Source organism: Halichoerus grypus, chromosome 4 (genome assembly GCF_964656455.1).
Source record: "Halichoerus grypus chromosome 4, mHalGry1.hap1.1, whole genome shotgun sequence".
NCBI classification, from domain to species: Eukaryota; Metazoa; Chordata; class Mammalia; order Carnivora; family Phocidae; genus Halichoerus; species Halichoerus grypus.
The window spans coordinates 150,305,132-150,328,949 of NC_135715.1; the positions used below are offsets into that span (position 1 = coordinate 150,305,132).

The 23,818-nt window shown below is 34.5% G+C and overlaps 1 protein-coding gene across 1 annotated transcript in view; it reads left to right on the top strand.

The window, feature by feature from the left end:
• The window catches only part of LOC144381514 (uncharacterized), a 38,813-nt gene extending 15,554 nt beyond the window's left edge, over positions 1–23,259 (top strand). The window contains exons 5-6 of the mRNA XM_078069987.1: positions 19,806–19,828; positions 23,152–23,259. Of these exons, the coding sequence (XP_077926113.1) occupies positions 19,806–19,824 (19 nt within the window). The 3' untranslated portion in view covers positions 19,825–19,828; positions 23,152–23,259. The remainder of the gene's footprint in view (positions 1–19,805; positions 19,829–23,151) is intronic.
• Positions 23,260–23,818: the final 559 nt, after the last annotated feature.

Below are 23,818 nucleotides of genomic sequence, written 5' to 3' on the forward strand. Positions count from 1 at the left end.
CATGGAAACAAATGAAAATGAAAACACAATGGGCCAAAACCATTGGGATGCAGCAAAAGTGGTTCTAAGAGGGAAGTTTATATCAATACAAACCTAAAAGCAAGAAAAATCTCAAACAACCTAACCTTCCACCTAAAGGAGCCAAGAAAAAAAAAACAGAACCCTAACCAGCAGGAGGAAGGAAATAATAAAGATTAGAGCAGAAATAAATGACATAGAAACTACAAAAACAGTAGAACAGATCAATGAAACCACTGGCTGATTCTTTGAAAAATTCAATAAAATTGGTCAGTTCTACCCAGACTTATCAAGAAAAGAAGAGAAGGACCCAAATAAATAAAATCACAAATGAGAGAGAGGAAATAATGCCAAAATAACAAATACAATTATAAGAGAATATTATGAAAAGCTATATGCCAACAAACTGGACAACCTAGAAGAAATGGATAAATTTCTAGAAACATATAAACTATGAAAAACTGAAACAGGCAAAAATAGAAAATTTGAACAGACATAACCAGCAAAGAAAATGAATCAGTACTGAAAAACTCCCAACACACAAAAAGTCCAGCACCAGATGACTTCATGGGCAAATTCTACCAAACATTTAAGGAAGAGTTAATATTTATTCTTCTCAAGCTATTGAAAAAAAAAATAGAAAAGGAAAGATAACTTCCAAATTCATTCTATGAGGCCAGCATTACCTGATACCAAACCAGATAAAGACACCACACACACACACACAAAACTACAGGCCAATATCCCTGATGAATATTGATGTAAAAATCCTCAACAAAATGCTAGCAAACCAGATCCAATGATACATTTAAAAAATCATTCACCAGGATCAAATGGGATTTATTCCGGGGTAGTAAGGGTGGTTCAGTATTCTCAAATCAATCCGTGTGATACGTCACATCAATAAGAGAAAGGATAAGAACCATATGATCATTTCAGTAGATGCATTTGACAAAGTACAACATCCATTCATGATAAAAACCCTCAATAAAGTAGGTTTAGAGGAAATATACCTCAATATAAGGCCATATATGAAAAACCTACTGCTAACATCATCCTTAATGGGGAAAAACAGCTTTTCCCCTAATGTCAGGAACAAGATAAGGATGTCCACTCTCACCACTTTTATTCAACATAGTACTAGAAGTCCTAGCCACAGCAATCAGACAACAAAAAGAAAAGCCATCCAGGTTGTTAAGGAAGAAGTAAAAATTTTAACTATGCAGATGACATAATACTATATATAGAAAACCCAAAAGACCACCAAAAAAAAACTACTAGAGCTGAAAAACAAATTAAATAAAGTCACAGGATACAAAATCAATGTATAGAAATCTGTTGCATTTTCTTTTAAGATTTCTATTTATTTATTTTTGGAGCATGGGCAAGGGCAGGAGCAGAGGGGGAAAGAATCTCAAGCAGACTCAACACTGAGTGTGGAGCTCGACACAGGGCTCAGTCTCACAACCCTGAGATCATGACCTGAGCCAAAACCAAGAGTCAGACACTCAGTTGACTGAGCCACCCAGGTGCCCCATCTGTTACATTTCTATACACCAATAATGAAGCAGCAGAAAGAGAAATTAAGAAAACAATCACATTTATAGTTGCACCAAAAATAATAAGATACCTAGGAATAAACCTAACCAACTGAAGACTATAAAGCATTGATGAAAGAAACTGAAGATGGCACAAAGAAATGGAAAGACATTCCATGCTCATGGATTGGAAGAACAAATATTGTTAAAATGTCTATTCTATACCCAAAGCAATGCACACATTTAATACAATCCCTATCAAAATACCAACGGCATTTTTCACAGAACTAGAACAAACAATTCTAAAATTTGTATGGAACCACAGAACTCCCCGAATAGCCAAAACAATCTTGAAAAAGAAAAGCAAAGCTGGAGGCAATCACAATTCTGGACTTCGGGTTATGTTACAAAGCTGTAGTAATCAAAATGGTAATTGCACAAAAATAGGCACATAGGTTAATGGAACAGAATATGAAGCCCAGAAAGAAACCCATGATTACATGGTCAATTAATCTTTGACAAAGGAGGCAAGACTATCCAATGGGAAAAAGACAGTCTCCAACAAATGGTGTTGGGAAAACTGGACAGCTACATGCAAAAGAATGAAACTGGACCATTTTCTTACACCACACACAAAAATAAACTTACAATGGATTAAGGACCTAAATGTGAGACCTGAAACCGTAAAAGTCCTAGAAACAGGCTGTAATTTGTCTGACATCAGCTATAACAACATCTTTCTAGGTATGTCTCCTGAGGCAAGGGAAACAAAAGCAAAAATAAACTATTTAGACTACAACACAGTAAAAATCTTTCTGCACAGCAAAGGAAACAACAAACCTAAAAGAGAACCTACTGTATGGGAGAAGACATATCCTATAAGGAGTTAGTATCCAAAATATATAAAGAACTTATATGACCCAACACCAAAAAAACCCCCAATAATCCCATAAAAAATGGGCAGAATACATTAATAGACACTTCTCCAAAGAAGATATACAGATGGCCAACTGACAAATGAAAAGATATTCATCATCACTTACCATCAGGGAAATGTAAATCAAAACAACCATGAATCCCCTGAGCTAGGCGCTTTTGTCCATCCCAGCACCCCCTCCCTAACGAGGCTCCTCAGTAATAAAGTGTTGGGTGTCAGCAAAAAAAAAAAAAAACAACCATGAGATTTCACCTGACACCTGTCAGAATGGCTGACATCAACACAAGAAACAACAGGTGTTGGTAAGGATATGGAGAAAAAGGAACATTCCCACACTGGGAATGCAAACTGGTACAGCCACTGTGGAAAATAGTATGGTGGTTCCTCAAAAAACTAAAAACAGAAATACCATATAATCCAATAATTCCACTACTAGGTATTTACCCAAAGAATACAAAAACACTAATTCAAAGGGATACATGCACACCTATGTTTATAGCATTATTATTTACAATAGCCAAGATAAGGAAGCAGCCCAGGTGTCCATCAATTGATGAACGGATAGAGAAGTGGTGTGTATATACAATGGAATATTACTCAGCCTTAAAAAAGAATGAAATCTTTCCATTTGCAAAGACATGGATGGAGCTAGAGAGTATAATGCTAGGCAAAATAAGTCAGTCAAAGAAAGACAAATACCATATGATTTCACTCATATGTGGAATTTAAGAAACAAAACAAGCAAAGGGAAAAAAAGACAAGAAACAGACTCTTAATTATGGTAACCTCTGATGGTTACCAGAGGGCAGGAGGCCATGAGGATGGGTTTAAATAGTTGATGGGGATTAAGGAGTGCACTTGTTGGGATGAGCACTGGGTGATATATGGAATTGTTGAATTACTGTATTGTATACCTGAAACTAATATAACACTGTATGTTAGCTAACTGGAATTATTAAAAAAAAACAAAACTGATTAACTGATCTCTTAATTCCAGTTTTGCTTCCTTATAATCTCTTCTCCACATAGGAGCCAGAGCAATCCTTTAACTACACCAATTAGTTCATTTCTCTATGTATAATTTCCAACGGCTTTGTCAGAGTAAAATCCAGAGTCCTTACTATGCCCTACAAAGTTTTACATTATGAATGCCTCCCATCCCCCAACTTCCATTTCTCTCTGGTTTTAACATTCTGTATCTGATTCCATGTTTCATTCCTCTAGCCACACTGGCTCCTTGGATGTTCCTTTGAAGTGTCAGCCATGATCTTCTTCTCAGGGTCTTTCCAGTTGCTTTTTTTTTTTTTTTTCCCCTGGAATGCTCTTTCTCCAGGTATTTGCATTGTTTATTGACTCCACTGAACTTTCTTCCGGAATATTCTTTTATCAGCAATGACTTCCTTAGTCAATCTATAAAACATAGCCCATCCTGGGGCACCTGGGTGGCTCAGTCGGTTAAGCGGCTGCCTTTGGCTTGGGTCATGATCCCAAGGTCCTGGGATCGAGCCCCACATCGGGCTCCCTGCTCAGTGGAGAGTCTGCTTCTCCCTCTCCCTCTGCCTGCCTCTCTGCCTACTTGTGCTCTTTCTCTATCTCTCTGTCAAATAACTAAATAAAATCTTTAAAAAAAAAAAAACATAGCCCATCCCTCCCTTTTTATTTATTACTTTGTCCTACTTATCCTACTTTTTTTCCTTTTTACCACTGACCTAATCTATGTTTAATGGTTTGTTTGTCTCTACTCACTAAAATGTAAACTTTATGAAAACAAGAATTTATTTTAGTCATTGCTGAATCCCAGATACTAAAATAGGGCAGGACATAGAGTAAGCGTTGAATAATTACTTGTTTAATGAATGAGTATTTTCTCTAAGTAATAGAATTTTAGGTGAGTTTAATTTTCTCCCATATAATTTTCTATACTTTTTTTTTTTTTTGCTATATAGAGCAAATATTATTACTTGTAGAATTTAACTTTAATGAATAACAGGTTTTTGTAAAGAACCTTTTCGTATTCCAAGATCAAATATGAATATATTCTCTATGTGGTTTTTTCCTTTGGGGGTTTTACATCTGTCATTCGTTTATCCACGAAACCTGCCCAGTTGTCTAAATTGCTTCTGCGTACATTTACACACATTATGTAGTCTATCATTTTTGTTTTCTTAAAGTGACTTCACTGGAGGCTTCTGACCTGTTCTACTCTGAATTGGTCATTCTCCTGCCTCATACACAGCCATACAGGTATCTACCATCATCTGGGGATTCATTTTACATCTCTCTTGAGTTGAATCCAGTCTCCTGAATCCCAGTGTCTCTCTTTTCTGTTTTTTACCTTATTTTAGTGAGGCACATGCTCTAGTACTTTCTTGAGAAATGGTACATGAAGGGGCACCTGGGTGGCTCAGTTGGTTAAGCGACTGCCTTTGGCTCAGGTTATGATCCTGGAGTCCTGGGATTGAGTCCCCACATCGGGCTTCCTGCTCAGTGGGGAGTCTGCTTCTCCCTCTGACCCTCTCCCCTCTCATGCTCTCTCTCACTCTTTCTCTCAAATAAATAAATAAAATCTTTTTTTTAAAAAAAGAAATGGTACATGAGAATTAGAGTTTTGGAGACCTCGAGTGCCTGAAATCACTTATATCTGATTGCTTATACTCAGCAGGATATAAAATTCTAGTGTGGAAGAAATTTCTTAGAGAACTTTAAAGGCACTACTCTTTTTTGTCTTAGCTTCTGGTAGTGCTATATAAAGCCATTTGATTTTTTTTTTTTTTTAATCTGACTAGTTCATTCTCTCTTGAAACTTGTAGGACCTTTTTATCCTAACTATTCTGGAGTTTCATGATAATGTGTCTTGGTGAGGATTTGATTTTATCACTGTGCCGAGCACTCCCTGAGCCTTTTTAATTTTAAATTTATGTTCTTTAGTTCTGAGAGATTTTCTTGTGTTACTTTTTAGTTGGTTTCTTCCTGTGTGTGTTCTCTTAAATTTGTTTTATGAAACTCTTCTTAGATGTATGTATATATAGATAGATATGCACACACCTACATATACATGTATATATATACACATATATATGAATAATTTCTATCTCTTTGCCTTTATGCTCTATTTTCTAAATTTCCTCAACTTCATTTTCCAACTTTTAAAAAAATTGGTGCTAATCTATTAATATCAACTGCTCATATTCTGTATTTTTTCAAATAATTTATTATGAACATTTTTAAACATACAGAAAAGCTGAAAGAACAGTACTGTGATTACCTATACTCACCTTCTAGATTTACAGTTGTTAACATTTGCCATATTTATTCACATTTGTATTTTTTTCTGAACTATTTGAAAGATGTAATCATCATGACATTTGACCTCTAAGTACTTCAGGATATATCTCCTGAAAGAATGCATTTCATAGAAATATTCTTCTTCAAAAATAAAACTAGTGTCTGCCGGGAATGGCCACCAATCCTGTACTGACGGATGAAAGATTACTGCAGACTTTTCTGTGAAAGAGAGGAGAAGGCAAGGGGGTCAATGCTCAGAGACAAAGATCCTTAGCCCTTCTGTGCTCTCTGCTTTTATTGGTCCTTCAGGATAATCACAGATCCTTATCACTGTTTCTCAAGCACGTGATGTGTGACAAGAGGTCTTACTGGAACTAGGACGATCTGTTTATGGGAAAGATATGATATGCTAATCTGCTAAACATAGCCTAAGGGACAATGCATACATCTCTTAGATCACAGGGTGGCTGTTTGGGCTAAGAAAGCTTCAGAGAAGGCAACTCCCTGCGGCATCCTTACAGCAGAGTGGTCAGCAGGCCTTGGCATTCCAAAGACCCACGCCCTTCTCTGAAACCTTCCATTGCCCCCAGTGGCCTCTGTGTTACATTTTAACAAGCCAGGTATTATGGATGACTTATTGCTCTAATTAACCCCAACAAGTGTCATATGTAAGAAATTTTTAATCCCTTAAATCACCCAATATCCATCCATACTCAGATTTTCCCAGTCCAAAAATGTCTTCTAGAGCTGGTTTTTTTTTTTTTTAATTCAAATACAGGGGTACCTGGGTGGCTCAGTCGGTTGAGCATCTGGTTTTTTATTTTGGCTCAGGTCATGATCTCATGGGTCATGGGAACAAGCCCTACATCCGGCTCCATGCTCAGCAGGGAGTCTGCTTGAAGATTCTCTCCCTCTGCCCCTATCTCTGATCACACATGCTCTCTCTCAAATAGATGAATGAATCTTTTAAAAATAAATAAAATTCAAATACAACCAGATTTAATCGTTGCATTTGGCTATTGTATCTATTAGTCTCATTTCATATTGAACACTTCTCTCATTTTTTTAAATAGCTTTGTCCTTTTGAAGAAACCAAGAAAGTTGTCTTGAAGAAGGATTTGTCTGATTGTTTTCTCTTGGTTTTTTTACTTGTGCTATGCTTTGTATTTCTAAACTCAATTTGTATTAGATTCAGGTTAAATCATTTTGGCAAGAATACTTCATAGGTGATAGCTGGGTATTTCATCTTACATAATAATGGAAGGGTGTAATATCAGGTTGTTCCACTATCCATGATGCTAAGTTTGATCATTTGGTGAAGGTGGTGACTACTTGACCTCTTCATTGTAAAGATGTGCTTTCCCTTTGCAATTAGCAAGTAATCTGTGGGAACATACTTTGGTATTGTGCAAATATTCCCTTTTTTTTTTTAAGAATGAATTTATTTATTTATTTATTTATTTATTTATTTATTTATTTATTTATTTTTAGAGAGAGCCCATGCGTGGGGGGAGGGGCAGAGGGAGTGTGAGAGAGAATTCAAGTAAGACTTGGACTGAGTTCAGAGTCCAACCTGGGGCTCGATCCCACGACCTTGAGATCATGGCCTGATCCAACATCAGGAGCCTGATGCTCAACCAACTGAGCCACCCAGGTGCCTTGCTAATTGTGCAAATATTCCTGAGTCGTTATTACACCGGCGGTTACAGAATGGCAATTTCTAATTGGATTGTTCTTTTTATATTTATTAGCTCACTTGTTTTTTCTATGAAGTAGAGCTCTCCCTCATCAACTAGAGTAAAAAAAAGGTTGAATGTCTAATTCTTGAACATTTACCAGTTTTCACTGTGTAAGTGATGTGATAGTCCTCGCCTATGGTGGCAAAAGATTTTTTTCCTTTCCTTTTGACTATTACTATGGATTCTTGAATGTTTATTAATTCAGTATCTTACAGTCAACTACATATACTCTTAACACTAAAATTGTTCCAAATCTGTCCATTAAGAGTTCTTTCAAGCTGATTTTGTGTCCTTTTGACTTATCCTTTTATAGTCTTTGAGCATATCACTGTCTTTTCACTTATATGATGCCCCAGGCTCATCTTGTACTTTCCTCGTCCTTGAAAATCAGCCATTTTTCCTGGCTCCTTTTTGTCAGAATAGCATATAGAAATCAATGGCAGGTATTTTAGGTGTACTCATTCTTTCTTGGGATGGTATTAATAATCCTGGGCTTTCTCAGTGCCTGCAGCTAGGATGGATGGAGATACACACACACATATACATGCACCACACATGCCATTTTTTAAAAAACTGAATTCAAATGTATATTTCTAACTCAACTGAAATATTTCAGGTTTTTTCCTTTTCTGCTTTGTTTTTATACTTAAAATTGTTTTTCTTATCCTAAAAATCTGGGTTCTTATGACATTAAAATGTTATTTTATTTTATTTTACAATATATGTAAAACAGCTTTTAAAATTCGATAGCAAAGTTAATTGCTAACTGTGAAAGTACTGATGGAAATTTAAGATTTTTTTTCACATGTTTTAGCTATATCTCGAAGTCCGTATTCTAAGAATGTTTGATAAGCCTTTCACTAATGGTTTTGTAATATAGGTTGTGGTTTTTTTTTGTTTTGATTTGTTTTTTTGCTTCCGTTTGTTTTCATTTTCAGGGTTTACTTGTATTTAATTTTTTTAAGATTTTATTTATTTATTTGACAGAGAGATAGCAAGAGCAGAAACACAAGCAGGGGGAGTGGGAGAGGGAGAAGCAGGCCTCCTTGCCAAGCAGGGAGCCCGATGAGGGACTCGATCCCAGGACCCTAGGATCATGACCTGAGCCGAAGGCATCTGTACCTTCAGTATAGATACATGTATGTAATTTATCTCTATTCTCTGAGATAAAAGGTAGCATATTTTATTCACTGTTCTGTACGTTGCTTTTTTTTAATTGAAGTATAATTAACATAAAATATATGCCCAGTGTGGAGCCAAATGTGGGGCTTGAACTCATGACCCTGATCTAAAGACCTGAACTGAGATCAAGAGTGAGACACTTAACTGACTGGAACCACCCAGATACCCCATTGTACAACTTATTGACTCAATAATTCATTGCTTACCATGGTAAGGGTAGTCATCAGCTGTTACCAATACAATGTTATTATAATAATTTTGACTATATTTTGTATGCTGTATTGTCTCCATGACTTATAACTGGAAGTTCATACCTCTTAATCTCCTTTATCCATTTCACCCATCCCCCTACCCAGCTCCCCTCTGGCAACCAGTAGTTTGTTCTCTGTCTTTAAAAGAGTGTTTTTGTTGTTATTTGTTTGTTTTTTTGTCCATTTGTTTTGTTTTTTAGATTCCTCATATAAGTAAAATCATATGGTATTTGTCTGTCTTTATTTTACTTATTTCACCTAGTATAATACTCTCTAGGTTCATCCCCATTGTCATAAATAGTAAGATCTCATTTTTTTATGGCTGAGTAATATTCCAGTGTGTGTGTGTGTGTGTGTGTGTGTGTGTATACCACATCTTCATTATCCATTCATCTATCAGTGGACACTTGGGTTGCTTGCGTCCTTGGCTATTGTAAATGATGCTGCAGTAAACATAGGGATGTATATATCTTTTTGAATTAGTCTTTTTTCTTTGGGTAAATACTTAATAGTGGAATTACTAGATTATATGGTACTTCTATTTTTAATTTTTTGAGGAACCTCCATACTGTTTTCTACAGTGGCTCCACCAATTTACATTCCCACTGATGGTATACAAGGGTTCCCCACCAACACTTATTGCTTGTCTTTTTGATTCGAGTCATTCTGACAGGTATAAGGTAATATGTCATTGTGGTTCTGATTTGCATTTCCCTGATGATTAGTGATATTGAGCATCTTTTCATGTGTCTATTGGCCATCTGTATGTCTTCTTTGGAAAAATATCTATTTAGGTCCTCTGCCCATTTCAATTGGATTATTTGTATTTTTGATATTAAGTTATAAAAGTTCTTTGTATTTTTTGATATTAACCTTTTATCAGATATATCATTTGTAAGTATCTTCTCCCATTTAGTAAATTGCCTTTTCATTTGTTGATAGTTTCCTTTGCTATGCAAAAGCTTTTCATTTTGGTGTAGTCCCAATAGTTTATTCTTGCTCTTGTTTCCCTTGCCTGAGGAGACATATCTAGAAAATGTTGCAAAGGCCTATGTCGAAGAGATTACTAATGCTTGTGTTTTCTTCTAGGAGTTTTATGGCTTCAGGTCTCACATTTAGATCCATTTTGAGTTTATTTCCCTGTGTGGTTTAAGAAAATGGTCCGGTTTCATTCTTTTGTATGTAGCTGTCCAGTTTTCCCAACACCATTTATTGAAGAGATTGCCTTTTCTCCATTGTGTAGTCTTGCCTCCTTTGTCATAGACTAATTGACCATATATTTACGTATTTATTTCTGGGCTCTCTCTTCTGTTCCATTGATCTATGTGTCTGTTTTTATTACAGTACTATATTGTTTTGATTACTACAGCTTTGTAGTATATCTTGAAATCTGGGATTGTGATACCTTCAGTTTTGCTCTTTCTCAAGATTGCTTTGGGTATTCAGGGTCTTTTGTGGTTCCATACAAATATTAGTGTTATTTGTACTAGTTCCGTGAAAAATGTTGGTATTTTGATGGGCATTGCATTGACTATAGATTGCTTTGGGTAGTGTGAACATTTTAACAATATTCTTCCAATCTATGAGTGTCGATTATTGTTCAATTTGTGTCATCTCTAATTTCTTTCATTAATGTGTTACAGTTTTCAAAGTCCTGGCTTGGTTAAGTTACTCCTAGGTATTTTTTTCTTTCTGGTGCAGTTGCAGATGGGATTGTTTTCTTAATTTCTCTTTCTGCTACTTCATTATTAGTGTATAGAAATGCAACAAAATTCTGTATATTAATTTTGTATCCTGTGAATTTATTGAATTCATTGATTAGTTCTAATAGTTTTTTGATGGTCATTAGGATTTTCTATGTATAATATCATGTCATCTGCAAATAATAACTGTTTTATTTATTCACTATCAATATGGATTCTTTTCATTTCTTTTTCTTGTCTGATTGCTGCAGCTACAACTTCCAGTACTAAGTTGAATAAAAGTTGTGAGAGTGGACATTCATATTTTGTTTTTGATCTTAGAGGAAATGCTTTCAGTTTTTCCCCATTGAGTATGATGTTAGCTGTGGGTTTTTCATATATGACCTTTATTATGTTGAGGTATGTTCCCTCTAAACCCACTTTATTGAGGGTTTTTATCATGAATGGATATTGTATTTTGTCAAATGTTTTTTCTGCCTCTATTTAGATGATCATATGGTTTTTATCCTTTCCTTTAACGTGACATATCACATTTATTGATTTGTGAATATTGAACCACCTTTGCATCCCTGGAATAAATCTAATTTGATTATGGTGAATGATTTTTTTAATGTATTGTTGAATTTAGTTTGCTAGTATTTTGTTGGGGATTTTTGCATCTATGTTCATCAGAGATATCAGCCTGTAGTGTTCTTTTTTCATATTCGCTTTATCTGGTCTTGGTATTAAGGTAATGCTGGCCTTGTAGAATGAATTTGGAAGTTTTTCTTCCTCCTCTATTTTTGGAATAGTTTGAGAAGAGTAGGTATTAACTCTTTAGTGGAATTCACCTGTGAAGCCATCTGGTACTGGATTTTTGTTTGTGTAGAGGTTTTGTTTTTGTTTTTGTTTTTTACCAATTCAATTTCATTTCTTGTATTAAATCTGTTCAAATTTCCTATTTCTTCCTGTTTCAGTTTTGGAAGATTATCTGTTTCTAGGAATTCATCCATTTATTTCAGATTGTCCAATTTGTTGGCAATTAATTTTCTGTAGTATTCTCTTACAATCCTTTATTTCTGTGGTGTCTGTTGTTACTTCTCCTTCATTTCTGATTTTCTTTATTTGAGTTCTCTTTCTTTTTTCTTGATGAGTCAGGCTAAAGGTTTATCAATTTTGTCTTTTGAAAGAACCAACTTCTGGTTTCATTGATCTTTTCTATTTTATTAGTCTTGTTTCATTTATTTCTTTTTTAAAAAGCATTTATTTATTTATTTTAGAGAGAAAGCATGCATATGCAAGGCAGGGGGCAAAGGGAGAGACTCTCAAGCAGATTCCCCACTGAGCGTGGAGCCTGCCACCATGGAGCTTGATCTCACAACCCATGAGATCATGACCTGAACCAAAATCACAAGTCGACACTTAACCAACTGAGCCACCCAAGCACCCCAGTTTTATTTATTTCTGTTCTAATATTATTTCCTTCCTTCTACTAGCTTTGGGCTTTGTTTGTTTGTTTGTTTTTTGTTTGTTTTTCTAGCTCTGTTAGGTATAAGATTAGGTTGTTTATTTGAGCTTTTTCTTGTTTCTTGAGATAGCTTGTGTTGTTGCATCTTGGTTTTTTTCATTTAACAATATATCTTGGAGATCATTCCAAATCAGTACATAGAGAGCTTCCTCACTCTTTTTTATGGCTGCATAATATTATATGGATATTTTACAGTTTATTCAACTAGTACCCTAATATGGTTATGTGTGTTGTTCTGGTCTTTGTTATTATAAATAATGCCTCAATGAATAACTGTGAATATGTTGTTTCTTACTGGTAGAGATGTATATTCAGGATGGATCCTTGAAATAGGAACTCTGGGTCAAAGGATAAATACATTTAAAATTTTGTTAGATATAGCCAAACTCTTATCAATAGGGGTTGTACCATTTTGCACTTCCATTAATAATATATGAGTGTGCTTCTTTCTCAGTAGGCAATGTGAGTTCTTTTGAAGGTTTCATATCCCTTTGTTCCTTCCAAGTTGCTCTTTCAATTTTTCAGTTCAGTCTTTTATGTTAGTTGCTTTCCTCAGATGTCTTCTGATCCTTGACTGCCTGTTTACACTAAGAATAAGAAACATTAAATAGATAGTTGGGTAGGGCTTGTTTATTGAAGCCTTCCTTAAATGGTTATCTGAGGACTGCTTCTTTGGGGAACCAGGCCAGATTTCAGATATTTTCTTTGGGCTGGTCCTCTTCCCAAGGGAAGAATATTTCAATTTCCTTCTTAAAGGGTAATCCTGGCTACCAGGATTTTGGAAACCCAGTGAGGCTGGGAGATCTTTGTATTAAATATGGGTGATCCGTGTTTTGATGGGGAGAGAAGGGAAAATAATATTTTAGAAGAGAGTCTGTACCACCCTAGATTTAAATTGTCAGCCTGTTTTGTATAGAAGATTGAAACCATATGGCAGCATGTCTTCTCTCTACCTCCAGTCCTTTAACAGAATTGGGGATATAGTTTTGTTCATCTCCTTGACAATATGATATTGTTAGCTAATGGGTAATACACCTTGACGTCCAGAATTGTGATGCCACCAGCTTTGGTTTTCTTTTTCAACATTCCTTTGGGTATTTGGGATATTTTCTGTTTCCATACAAATTTTAGGATTATTTATTCCAGCTCTGTGAAAAAAGTTGATGGTATTTTCAAAGGGATTGTATTGAATGTATAGATTGCTCTAGGTAGCATGGACATTTTAACAATATTTGTTCTTCTAATCTATGAGCATGGAACATTTTTCCATTTCTTTGTGTCTTCCTCAGTTTCTTTCATGAGTGTTCTATAGTTTTCTCAGTACAGATCCTTTGCTTCTTTGGTTAGGTTTATTCCTAGGTATCTTATGGTTTGGGGCACAATTGTAAATGGGATCAACTCCTTAATTTCATTTTCTTCTGTCTCATTGTTAGTGTATAGAAATGCAACTGATTTCTGTGCATTGATTTTATATTCTGCCACATTGCTAAATTCCTGTGTGAGTTCTAACAATTTGGGGGTAGAGTCTTTTGGGTTTTCCACATAGAGTATCATCATCTGCAGAGAGTGAGAGTTTGACTTCTTCTTTGCTGATTCGGATGCTTTTTATTTCTTTTTGTTGTCTGATTGCTGAGGCTAGGACTTCTAGTACTATGTTGAATAGCAGTGATGATAGTGGACATCCCTGCCATGTTCCTGACCTTAGAGGAAAAGCTCTCAGTTTTTCCCCTTTGAGGATGATATTCGCTGTGGGTGTTTCAGAGATGGCTTTTATGTTATTGAGGTATGTTCCCTCTATCCCTAAACTGTGAAGAGTTTTAATCAAGGAAGGATGCTGTACTTTGTCAAATGCTTTTTCTGCATCTATTGAGAGGATCATATGGTTCTTGTCCTTTCTTTTATTAATGTAGTGTATTTTGTATTTGATTTGCAGATATGGAACCACCCTAGCAGCCCAGGAATAAATCCCACTTGTTCATGCTCAATAATCCTTTTAATGTACTGTTTGGATCCTTTTGGCTAGTATCTTGTTGACAATTTTTGCATCCATATTCATCAGGAATATTGGTTTGTAATTCTCCTTTTTGGTGGGGTCTTGGTCTGGTTTTGGGATCAAGATAATACTGGCCTCATAGAAAGAGTTTGGAAAATTTCCTTCCATTTCTATTTTTTGAAAAAGCTTCAGAAGAATAGGTATTAATTCTTTAAATTCCCCTGGGAAGCCATCCAGCCCTGAACTCTTGTTTTTTGGGAGATATTTGATTACTGCTTCAATTTCCTTGCTGGTCATGGGTCTGTTTAGGTTTTCTATTTCTTCCTGGTTCAGTTTTGGTAGTTTATAACTCTCTGGGAATGCATCCATTTCTTCCAGATTGCCTAATTTGTTGGCATATAGTTGCTCATAATATGTTCTTATAATTGTTTGTATTTCTTTGGTGTTGGTTGTGATCTCTCTTCTTTCATGATTTTATTTATTTGGGTCCTTTCTCTTTTCTTTTTGATAAGTCAGACTAGGGGTTTATCAATCTTATTAATTCTTTCAAAGAACCAGCTCCTAGTTTCATTGTTCTGTTCTACTGTTCTTTTGGTTTCTATTTCATTGATCTCTGCTCTAATATTTATTATTTCTCTTCTCCTGCTGGGTTAGACTTCATTTGCTGTTCTTTCGCCAGCTCTTTTAGGTATAAGGTGAGCTTGTGTATTTGAGAGTTTTCTATTTCTTGAGAAAGGCTTGTATTGCTAAGTACTTCCCTCTTAGGACCACCTTTGCTGCATCCCAAAGGTTTTGAACAGTTGTGTTTTCATTTTCATTTGTTTCCATGAATTTTTAAAATGCTTTAATTTCCTGACTGACCCATTCATTCTTTATTAGGATGCTCTTTAGCCTCCATGTATTTGAGTTCCTTCCAAATTTCCTCTTATGATTGAGTTAATGTTTCAAAGCACTGTGGTCTGAAAATATGCAGGGAATAATCCCAGTCTGGTTGAGACCTGATTTGTGACCCAGTATGTGATCTATTCTAGAGAATGTTCCATGTGCACTCGAGAAGAATGTGTATTCTGTTGCTTTAGGATGGAATTCTCTGTATATATCTGTGAAGTCCATTTGGTCCAATGTGTCATTCAAAGCCCTTGTTTCCTTGTTAATCTTTTGCTTAGATGATCTGCCCATTGCTGTGAGTGGGATGTTAACGTCACCTACTATTAATGTATTATAATCAATGTGTTTCTGTAATTTTGTTAATTGGTTTATATAATTGGCTGCTCCCAAGTTAGGAGCATAAATATTTATAATTGTTAGATCTTCTTGTTGGATAGACCCTTTCAGTATGATATGGTGTTCCTTTTATTCCCTTACTACAGTCTTTGGTTTAAAATCTACTTTGTCTGATGTAAGGATTGCTACCCCAGATTTCTTTTGATGTCCCTTAGCATGATAAATGGTTTTCTACCCCCTCACGTTAAATCTGGAGGTGTCTTGGGGCCTAAAATGAGTCTCTTGCAGACAGCATATTGATGGGTCTCACTTTTTTATCCAATCTGGTACCCTTTGTCTTTTGATTGGGTCATTTAGCCCAATTACATTCAGAGTAACTATTGAAAGATACAAATTTAGTGCCATTGTATTACCTGTAAAGTCAATGTTTCTATGTATTGTCTCTGTTCCTTTCTGGTCTGTGCCACTTTTGGGCTCTTCACTTAAAGGATCCCTTTTAATATTTTTTGAAGGGCTGGTTTAGTGATCACAAATTCTTTTAGTTTCTGTTTGTCCTGGAAGTTTTTCATTTGTCCTATTTTGAATGATGCCCTTGCTGAATAAAGTATTCTTGGCTGCATATTTTTCTCATTTAACCCCTGAACGTATTATGTCATTCTTTCCTGGCCTGCCAGGTCTCTGTTGATAGGTCTGCTGCCAGTCTAATGTTTCTACCCTTGTAGGTTAAGGACTTCTTGCCCCAAGCTGCTTTCAGGATTTTCTCTTTGTCTCTGAGATTTGCAAGTTTCACCATTATATGTTGAGCTGTTGACCTATTTTTATTGATTTTGAGGGAGGTTCTCTGTGACTCCTGGACTATAATGCCTGTTTCCTTCCCCAGATTAGGGAAGTTTTCCATTATAATTTGTTCCAATATACCTTCTGCTCCTCTCTCTCCTCTTCTTCTGGGATCCCAATTATTCTAATATTGTTACATTTTATGGTATCACTTATCTCTTAAATTCTGCCCTCGTGATCCAGTAGTTTTTATCTCTCTTTTTCTCAGCTTTATTCTCCATCATTTTGTCTTCTATATCACTATTTCTCTCTTCTGCCTTATTTATCTTAGCAGAGCCTCTGTTTTTTATTGCATCTCATTATTAGCCTTTTTATTTCGATTTGATTAGATTTTAGTTCTTTTATTTCTTCAGAATGGGATTCTCTAGTGTCCTCTATGCTTTTTTTCAAGCCCAGCTAGTATCTTTATAACTGGTATTTTGATCTCTAGTTCTGACATCTTACTTATATCCATACTGATTAGGTCCCTGGCAGTCAGTACTGCCTTTTGTCCTCTTTTTTGAGGTGAGATTTTCTGTCTTGTCATTCTTCAAGAGTGGAATAGATGAACGTGAGAACAAAATACTAAAATAGCAACAACGACCCTAGAGAAATATACACTAAACAAATCAGAAGAGACCCAAAACTGAAAAAAAAAGGGGGGGGGGATATAATTAGACAGGTGAACAGAGTAATACACTGGATACTGTGTGTATTTTGGTCATTTCGCTAGAAAACTATATCCCAAGATTGTAAAGAAAGAAAAACTTATATGTGTACAAAAATAAAATTAAATACAATGAAAAGATAGAATGTAACTGTAAAGATGAAAATCAAAAAAGACTTTAAAAAGAGAGAATATAATCAGACAGGTGAAGAGAACAGAGCAATACACTAGATTCTGGGTGTATTTTGGTCTGTTTGTTAGAGGAAACTATACCCCAAAATTGTAAAGATAGAAAAACTTTTATATATATATATATATATATAAAATTATATATATATTTATTAATAATAATAATATTATTATTATTATATTATTATATATATATAATTAAATACAATGAAATGACAGAATGTAACTGTAAGATGAAAATTTAAGAAGACTTTTAAAAAAGTTGATAAAATAAAAAATTAGTTGAAAAGGAAAGAGAAAAAAATTACAATTGAAAGACTAAAGAATCATAAGAAAACAACTATGAATTCTATATCCTATTTTCCCCTAGTGCTGGACTTTTGCAGTTCTGTGTGATTGGTAAACTTGGTCTTAGTCGCCTGTTCTTGTTGATCTGGAGGAGGGACCTGTTGTGCTGATTCTCAGGTGTCTTTGCCCCAGCCGGAATTGCACTGCCCTTGCCAGGCAGCCAGGCTAAATAAGTGGCTCTGGATTGCTCTCTGGGGCTTTTGTTCCCTCAAGGCTTTCCATTCCTCTTTAGAGGATGAGAATGAAAATAGTGGCCTCCCAATTTCCAGCCCCAGAGCTGAAAGCTCGTGCCCCCCACTCTTCAGTGCATCCTCAGCGCAAAGCAGTCAGTCACTCCTCTCTCCTTGGTCTCTGTCCACACTCTGCTCATCCAGCCTGTGACTGAGCATTTCTACATCAGGCATGTGACACTGCTTTGAGTCTCCAAACCCTGCAGACTCCTGGCGTGCAGCCTCGCTGCTCCTCCCAGAGGAGGGGGCAGGGGTCACGCTGTGGTTTTGCCACTTGCTCGGCCCCTGCTTGGAGAGTAGTTGCCCAGCTGTTCTATGGTTTGCGCTTTATGGCAGCACCAAGCTGAAAGCCCACTCCTGGGCTCAATGATTGCAGCTGGCTTCCCCACTCTGATGCCTGGGAACTCTGCCACACTTAGCCACCCCCATTCTTTCTGTGACCCCCGGAATCCTGAGACCACACTGTCCCACTTAGGATTCCACCCTCCTTTGCCACATGAGTGCCTTTCAGGCAGGGATGTCCCTCACTGGAGCAGACTTCTAAAAGTTTTGATTTTGCACTCCACTGCTATGTCACTTTCCAGTAGCCGGCTTATTCCCTGCCCCCGCAGTTATCTTCCAATATATCACCTCGGATTCACTTCTCTGCACCTCCTGCCTTGCAGAAAGTGATCGCTTTTCTATTTGTAGAATTGCAGCAATTCTTTTCTTAGATATCCAGTTGAGTTCATATGTGTTCAGACTGATCTGATAGCTATCTAGCTGAATTCCTTGGACCAGACAAAACTAAGGTCTCCTACTCCACCATCTTGGAAAGTCCTCCTAAAATATATCCTTGACTGTTAATATTTTTTAACAAAATTAGTTAGCATCTCTCTACCCCTGAATAAGACAAATTTAACTTTACCCATAGAGCTCCCAAGGCAATTTCTTGTTAAAATTACCTAGAATTTGTTTCAGTATTTTAACACAAAACATAGAATTGTTATGTCAGTTGTTAACCAAAATCTTAGCAGTTTCTGTGTTTACCATTGATTCTCATACTGTCTTTTTCTCTCTGAATTCTTTTTTCTCAATTTTTGTTTTTTTCTTGGAATTTAATTATCTTGATTCAAACTTGAATCTGCAAAAATAAACAGGCAACAATAGCAAGTAGAGAAGGAGTGGTAGGGCCAAGTAATAATTATATAGTTTCAGTAAATAAGATAGTATATTAATAACATGGGATTAAGCAGAGATCAGTGGAATGAAATTAGTGACTCACATTTAACCTGTGAGAGTGAAAAAGCAAGTGCTATAAATCATTGGTCAAGTAATGGATTATTCAGAACCATATTCATGCATTACATTATTAATTTGGACCAAAAAAACTTAGAATCCTATCTCATAATATGTTTCAAAGTAAGTTAGAGGTGTATTAAATTTTGTATATATAATGTCAAACTAGAGCAAAACTAGTAGAAAATAAAAATGCATATCAAACTTCTACAAGCGTTTTTTAAGTATAGGAGTTAATGGTTGAAATGGATAGGTAATATATAAGTATACCTTTAAAATCAAAGGGTATATGAATGTGAAAATGTTTTTAAAAACATAAAGCTTTAGAGATTTAGATTATTTATGAATTGTAGGTTGTATATATAGTAGTAAGAGATAAAGCTTTGAAAGCAAATATGACAGTTACCTGTTCTACAAAATCAGAGTGCCATCCCCATTAACTAATATATAGTGCAAAATTTGTTCAATAAATGTTAATTGAATACATTTTGAATTAGTCTGTCTGAGTCAGTTTCCTCATTGGTAAGGTGGCCATGTATTGTCGTTTTCCTAGAATAGTCATGATTTATACCTGTCCTCCTAGCATAATTATTAATAATGTCTTCTGCCTTTATTCTCAGAAATGTACCAATTTTATCAGTAAATCACATGGTCATCTTATTTATAAAATTTGGAAAATGCCAGTCTTGTAGAGATGATTTAAAGGTTACAAATAATCCATGTAGAGTTATATTCACAGTACTTAGCACATGTAGTAGGTGTCCAGTAATGGTAGCTACCATAGGAACAGCTTAGATTGCTTGTGTAAATATTGATGTTTTTCTTTCAGTTTTTAAAATTGAACCTATTATCTGACAATACTTGATATCATTTGATATCTGAATTATCTTTTATTCTTAGGCAAAGAAGTCAATACTGACATGGTAAGCTATAATATTTATGAACAAAAAAATTATTGATATTAATGGTTATTACTGTTTTCTATGTACCTCAAATGCTTTATGAATAACTACTGATTTCAGTAGTGATAGTTACAAAAATTTTGCTTTTAGAATTGTGTTAAAGGTGTTTTTTCAAGTATAAAAATGGTCTCTATAACACAGGTTCAATGTCTAGAATAAATATGTTTTGCTTTAGCTCCATGCTTGAATCAGCCCCCTATGAATATATTATTCTGAAAATGGACATATTCTGAATTTAGCTTTATGATCCAAATTTTATTTGTTTAAGAATTTATCATTTGTAATGGATAGGACATTTACCTTTGAATTATGAAATTTTGCTAAGTAAATTAATATACAAATGAAAGCTATTTTAATGACTTTAGAACAAATATTAAAAGCACTGTTTGCATAAAAGTCATGTTAATTTATAATATCTACTTTTTATATAAAAATGTCTGAGAACAAGAGAGTGTTTTTAGGAACTAATTTAACAAGGTTAAAGGTAACAGTTGCAGCCTTATATCAGCACTGGTTGCAGTGTATTTCTTTATTGTTTTTTGTTTTGGCTTCATCATATCACAAAAGTCTTGATTCACAGTAGTGTTATACTCATCTGAATACTCTCCTGAAAGTGGACCTGGGCTGGCCAATCTGAATTTAAGCCAGCAGCTCCATACCAAACTATACTTTCCTAAATTGTACTATCATAAGAATTTGGAATGTATGCAGAAATGACCAAACAAAAAGGTCCAAGGTCTATGTCTGTTCTCTCTCCCAATCTCTCTCAATCTCTCTCCTAATCCTTCTCCATTGACACCCAAACTAATACATTGATGATCTTCCAGTTTGTGTAAACATGTCATATATAAGATCTGAGTTTGTATTTTTAATTGATTTTTTAAAACCTGGAAATATTCAAACCACACACAATCATAGAACAATTTGAAAATCCCTTTTAATTTTTAACAGGTAGTAGTAGTAGTTTGACCTATTCTGATACTATACACTTAACAATGAAATTCCAGTTCTTTAAAATTCACCTCTTATTTATTTACCTCTTAAAATAGTTTTCTATGCTTAATTAATATGCATTAGTAGTATGGATTAATATGCATTTGTAGTCTATTATATTTATGAGTGTCTTGTTTTATTCAGTTGTAACAATTGAAGCATAATCAAATTTCCTTTACTGTTAACCAATAGTTAAGTTAATCAGTATTGAAATCAGAAACTAAATTGCTAATATGGTAGCAATAAAGCTATTTAAGTTTTCAGTGAAAACAAAGACACAGCTTTTGTTTTGGGCTTATAAAATGGTGATATGTAACATGTAACTTTTTAAAAGGTATTTATAAAAGGTATTTATAAACACGATTTTATAACTTACTTTTTTCACTAGAGATTGGAGGTAATCTGATATAAACTATACATGTCTCAATCTCTTTCCTTTTTAAGCACTGTTCACATCTTAAGCAAAGGAAAGGCAGAATTTATTCCATGGATTTAAGTTAAGCTTCTAATATACCCTTTCTAAATGAAGTCTCCTATGTATTACTCTACATGGATTTACATACTGATGCAAACTTTTATTTGAATTTTTGAAAAACTGAATGGGAGGAAAAATTTTACTTCATCTGAAGAAAAATTGCATAGTAGAAGGTGGAAGGAAAACACACTAGTTAGACTTAATAATTAATGCCCTCAGAATTTACCAGATGGATAGCTACATCATGGTTGTAGGAATTAGAATCAATATTTAAAGATTTTTAAATGAAATTTTATAGAACAAAGAAGCTGAGCTTTGCTAGTCTTAACATACCATCTTATTAAAACCCATTTGAACATAGGGTTCAATTATGTATTTGTTACTAGTTTTGGAGGAAATATATTGGTTTTCAAGATTGATCTAGGAGATACATGCAGTAAGATTACTGAATTATGAAAGAGATTTAGAGAATTTATTGATTTCTTACCATCCTAAAATATTTCAAACCACAGCTGTAACTCATTACTTGACTGTTAGATGAAGCACAGTGGCTACTCAAGTGCTGTGTAATGTAAAACCCTATGCCAGTATCTCATGATTCTAACCGTACTTATATATACTAAAAGAAGAGTCAAGAGTTTAATATAGAAATTTGACTAAATTTATACAATATGCATTTTTAAAATTCAGTAGTTTTTCATTGTTAGAAACACTCATCCTGTAATTCCTTTGAAGACTAATTCTTTTTAAGACATTAAACTGTCATTCCTACTATCTTTAATGAATTGACAAGTCATTTTGTCTCTAGGTTGCCATTTTGCCTTATTTTTCCCTGAATTAATGGAATTAACTGCTCTAGCAAGTGTTTTAAAATCTCAGTTTTCTAAGGGAGGCTCTATTTTTCTTTCTACTCCTAGTTTTTCTTTTATATCTACCTCAACTGTTTCTTTTAATAATACAAATTGGTGGTCCACCTTTCCTTATGAACACAAAAGAATGTAAAATAAATATGTAATTACTAGAAGGTAAGTATACCCAGTTACAGTAAAAATTAAACAATTAAGTATAATCTTGTATGGAAAAGGAATTTAAAATTCTTTTAAGGTATGCATTGAACTTTTTTAGTTGATACACCACAGCATGTACTTCCATGCAATTCCAAGTAAAAAGCCCCTTTCTTGATAAATATGATAAAGATTAAGATAGCTTGGATAAATCATTGCATGTAGTAATTAAATTTAGAAAGACTGAGAGCCTCATGAAATCTACATAAACAACTCACAGATTTCATTATCATATTTAGATTACTGACTATATACTTTGACTTATTTTACAAATCAGTAAATCCCATGGGTTGTTTCTAGGTAACATAATTTTACCACATTATAGGCCGAGTTAAGCTTTATTAGATTCCACAGTAAAATTGGTGTTTTTCTTTATTCTTTTGTTGTAAAAATTTGCTTCCTGTGTTTCTTTTCAAAGCTTAAGCAGCAAACTAATAGAGTTTTCATTGATAATAACATGTTTCCAGAAGGACCAGAAAAGCTGTTGTAACTAAATGACCTGGCTGAGGACACTTTACTGTAAAGCTGTATTTTATTTGAATTTGTACCTGAGCTAACAAGGAAAAGGAACTATTGGGGGGAAGATCTAAATGCTTTATATAATCTTAAATAATTAAAATGTATATATTTTATGTGTTTTTCCTCAGGTGGTGTATCTCAAAATATAGACATATTCTCAAGGACTCTAAGTATTTTTAAATGTTAGTGACCCTCTTTTTCTAAAGCTAATTTGACAAATGTCTTTATTTTAGGAAAAGAAAAGAAAGAGACTGGAACGCTTTGGACTCCCTTGATATTCTACCTTAACGTTTCCTCTCCAAGTTTTATATATTAAAGTAAATACAATGGCCAAATTAAAATATTTCAGTGCTCTTTCTTATCACCAATACATTAATATTTTCATTGACATTGATTTTGTAATTGTCTCATAATGTATTTTATAAAATTTAAAAAGTAGTTATCCATGTTTATTAAATTACTAGAATGGAGTTCTTTTACCTGGGATATTTTAAGTTGATTGTGGTATATTATGTTTTAAAAACAAGCAAACATAAAAAGCCAAAACTATATAGTTATATTTATGGAATTCACAAATTTTGGTTACTTTGACTTGCTTTAGGTGAATGATTATTGAGAATTTATTATAAAAATATTGAATTTCCTTTTGGCGGCCTTGGATTAAATACATACAGCTACAGATTAGCTGGGATACTTGTCAAAATAAATTATAAGCTCAAGCTTCATCATCATTTGTAGTTTAAACATAACAAATCTGATACAGTGTTACTTCATAATTTTGATGCTCTTTGCAGTAAATTTGATATAGAACAGTTGCTAAAGAAACCCTGTCAAATGTGTGACCATTTTTATGGAAAACATCTGGGGTAATTATAATTAGTTCAGGATGTGTACTGTTTA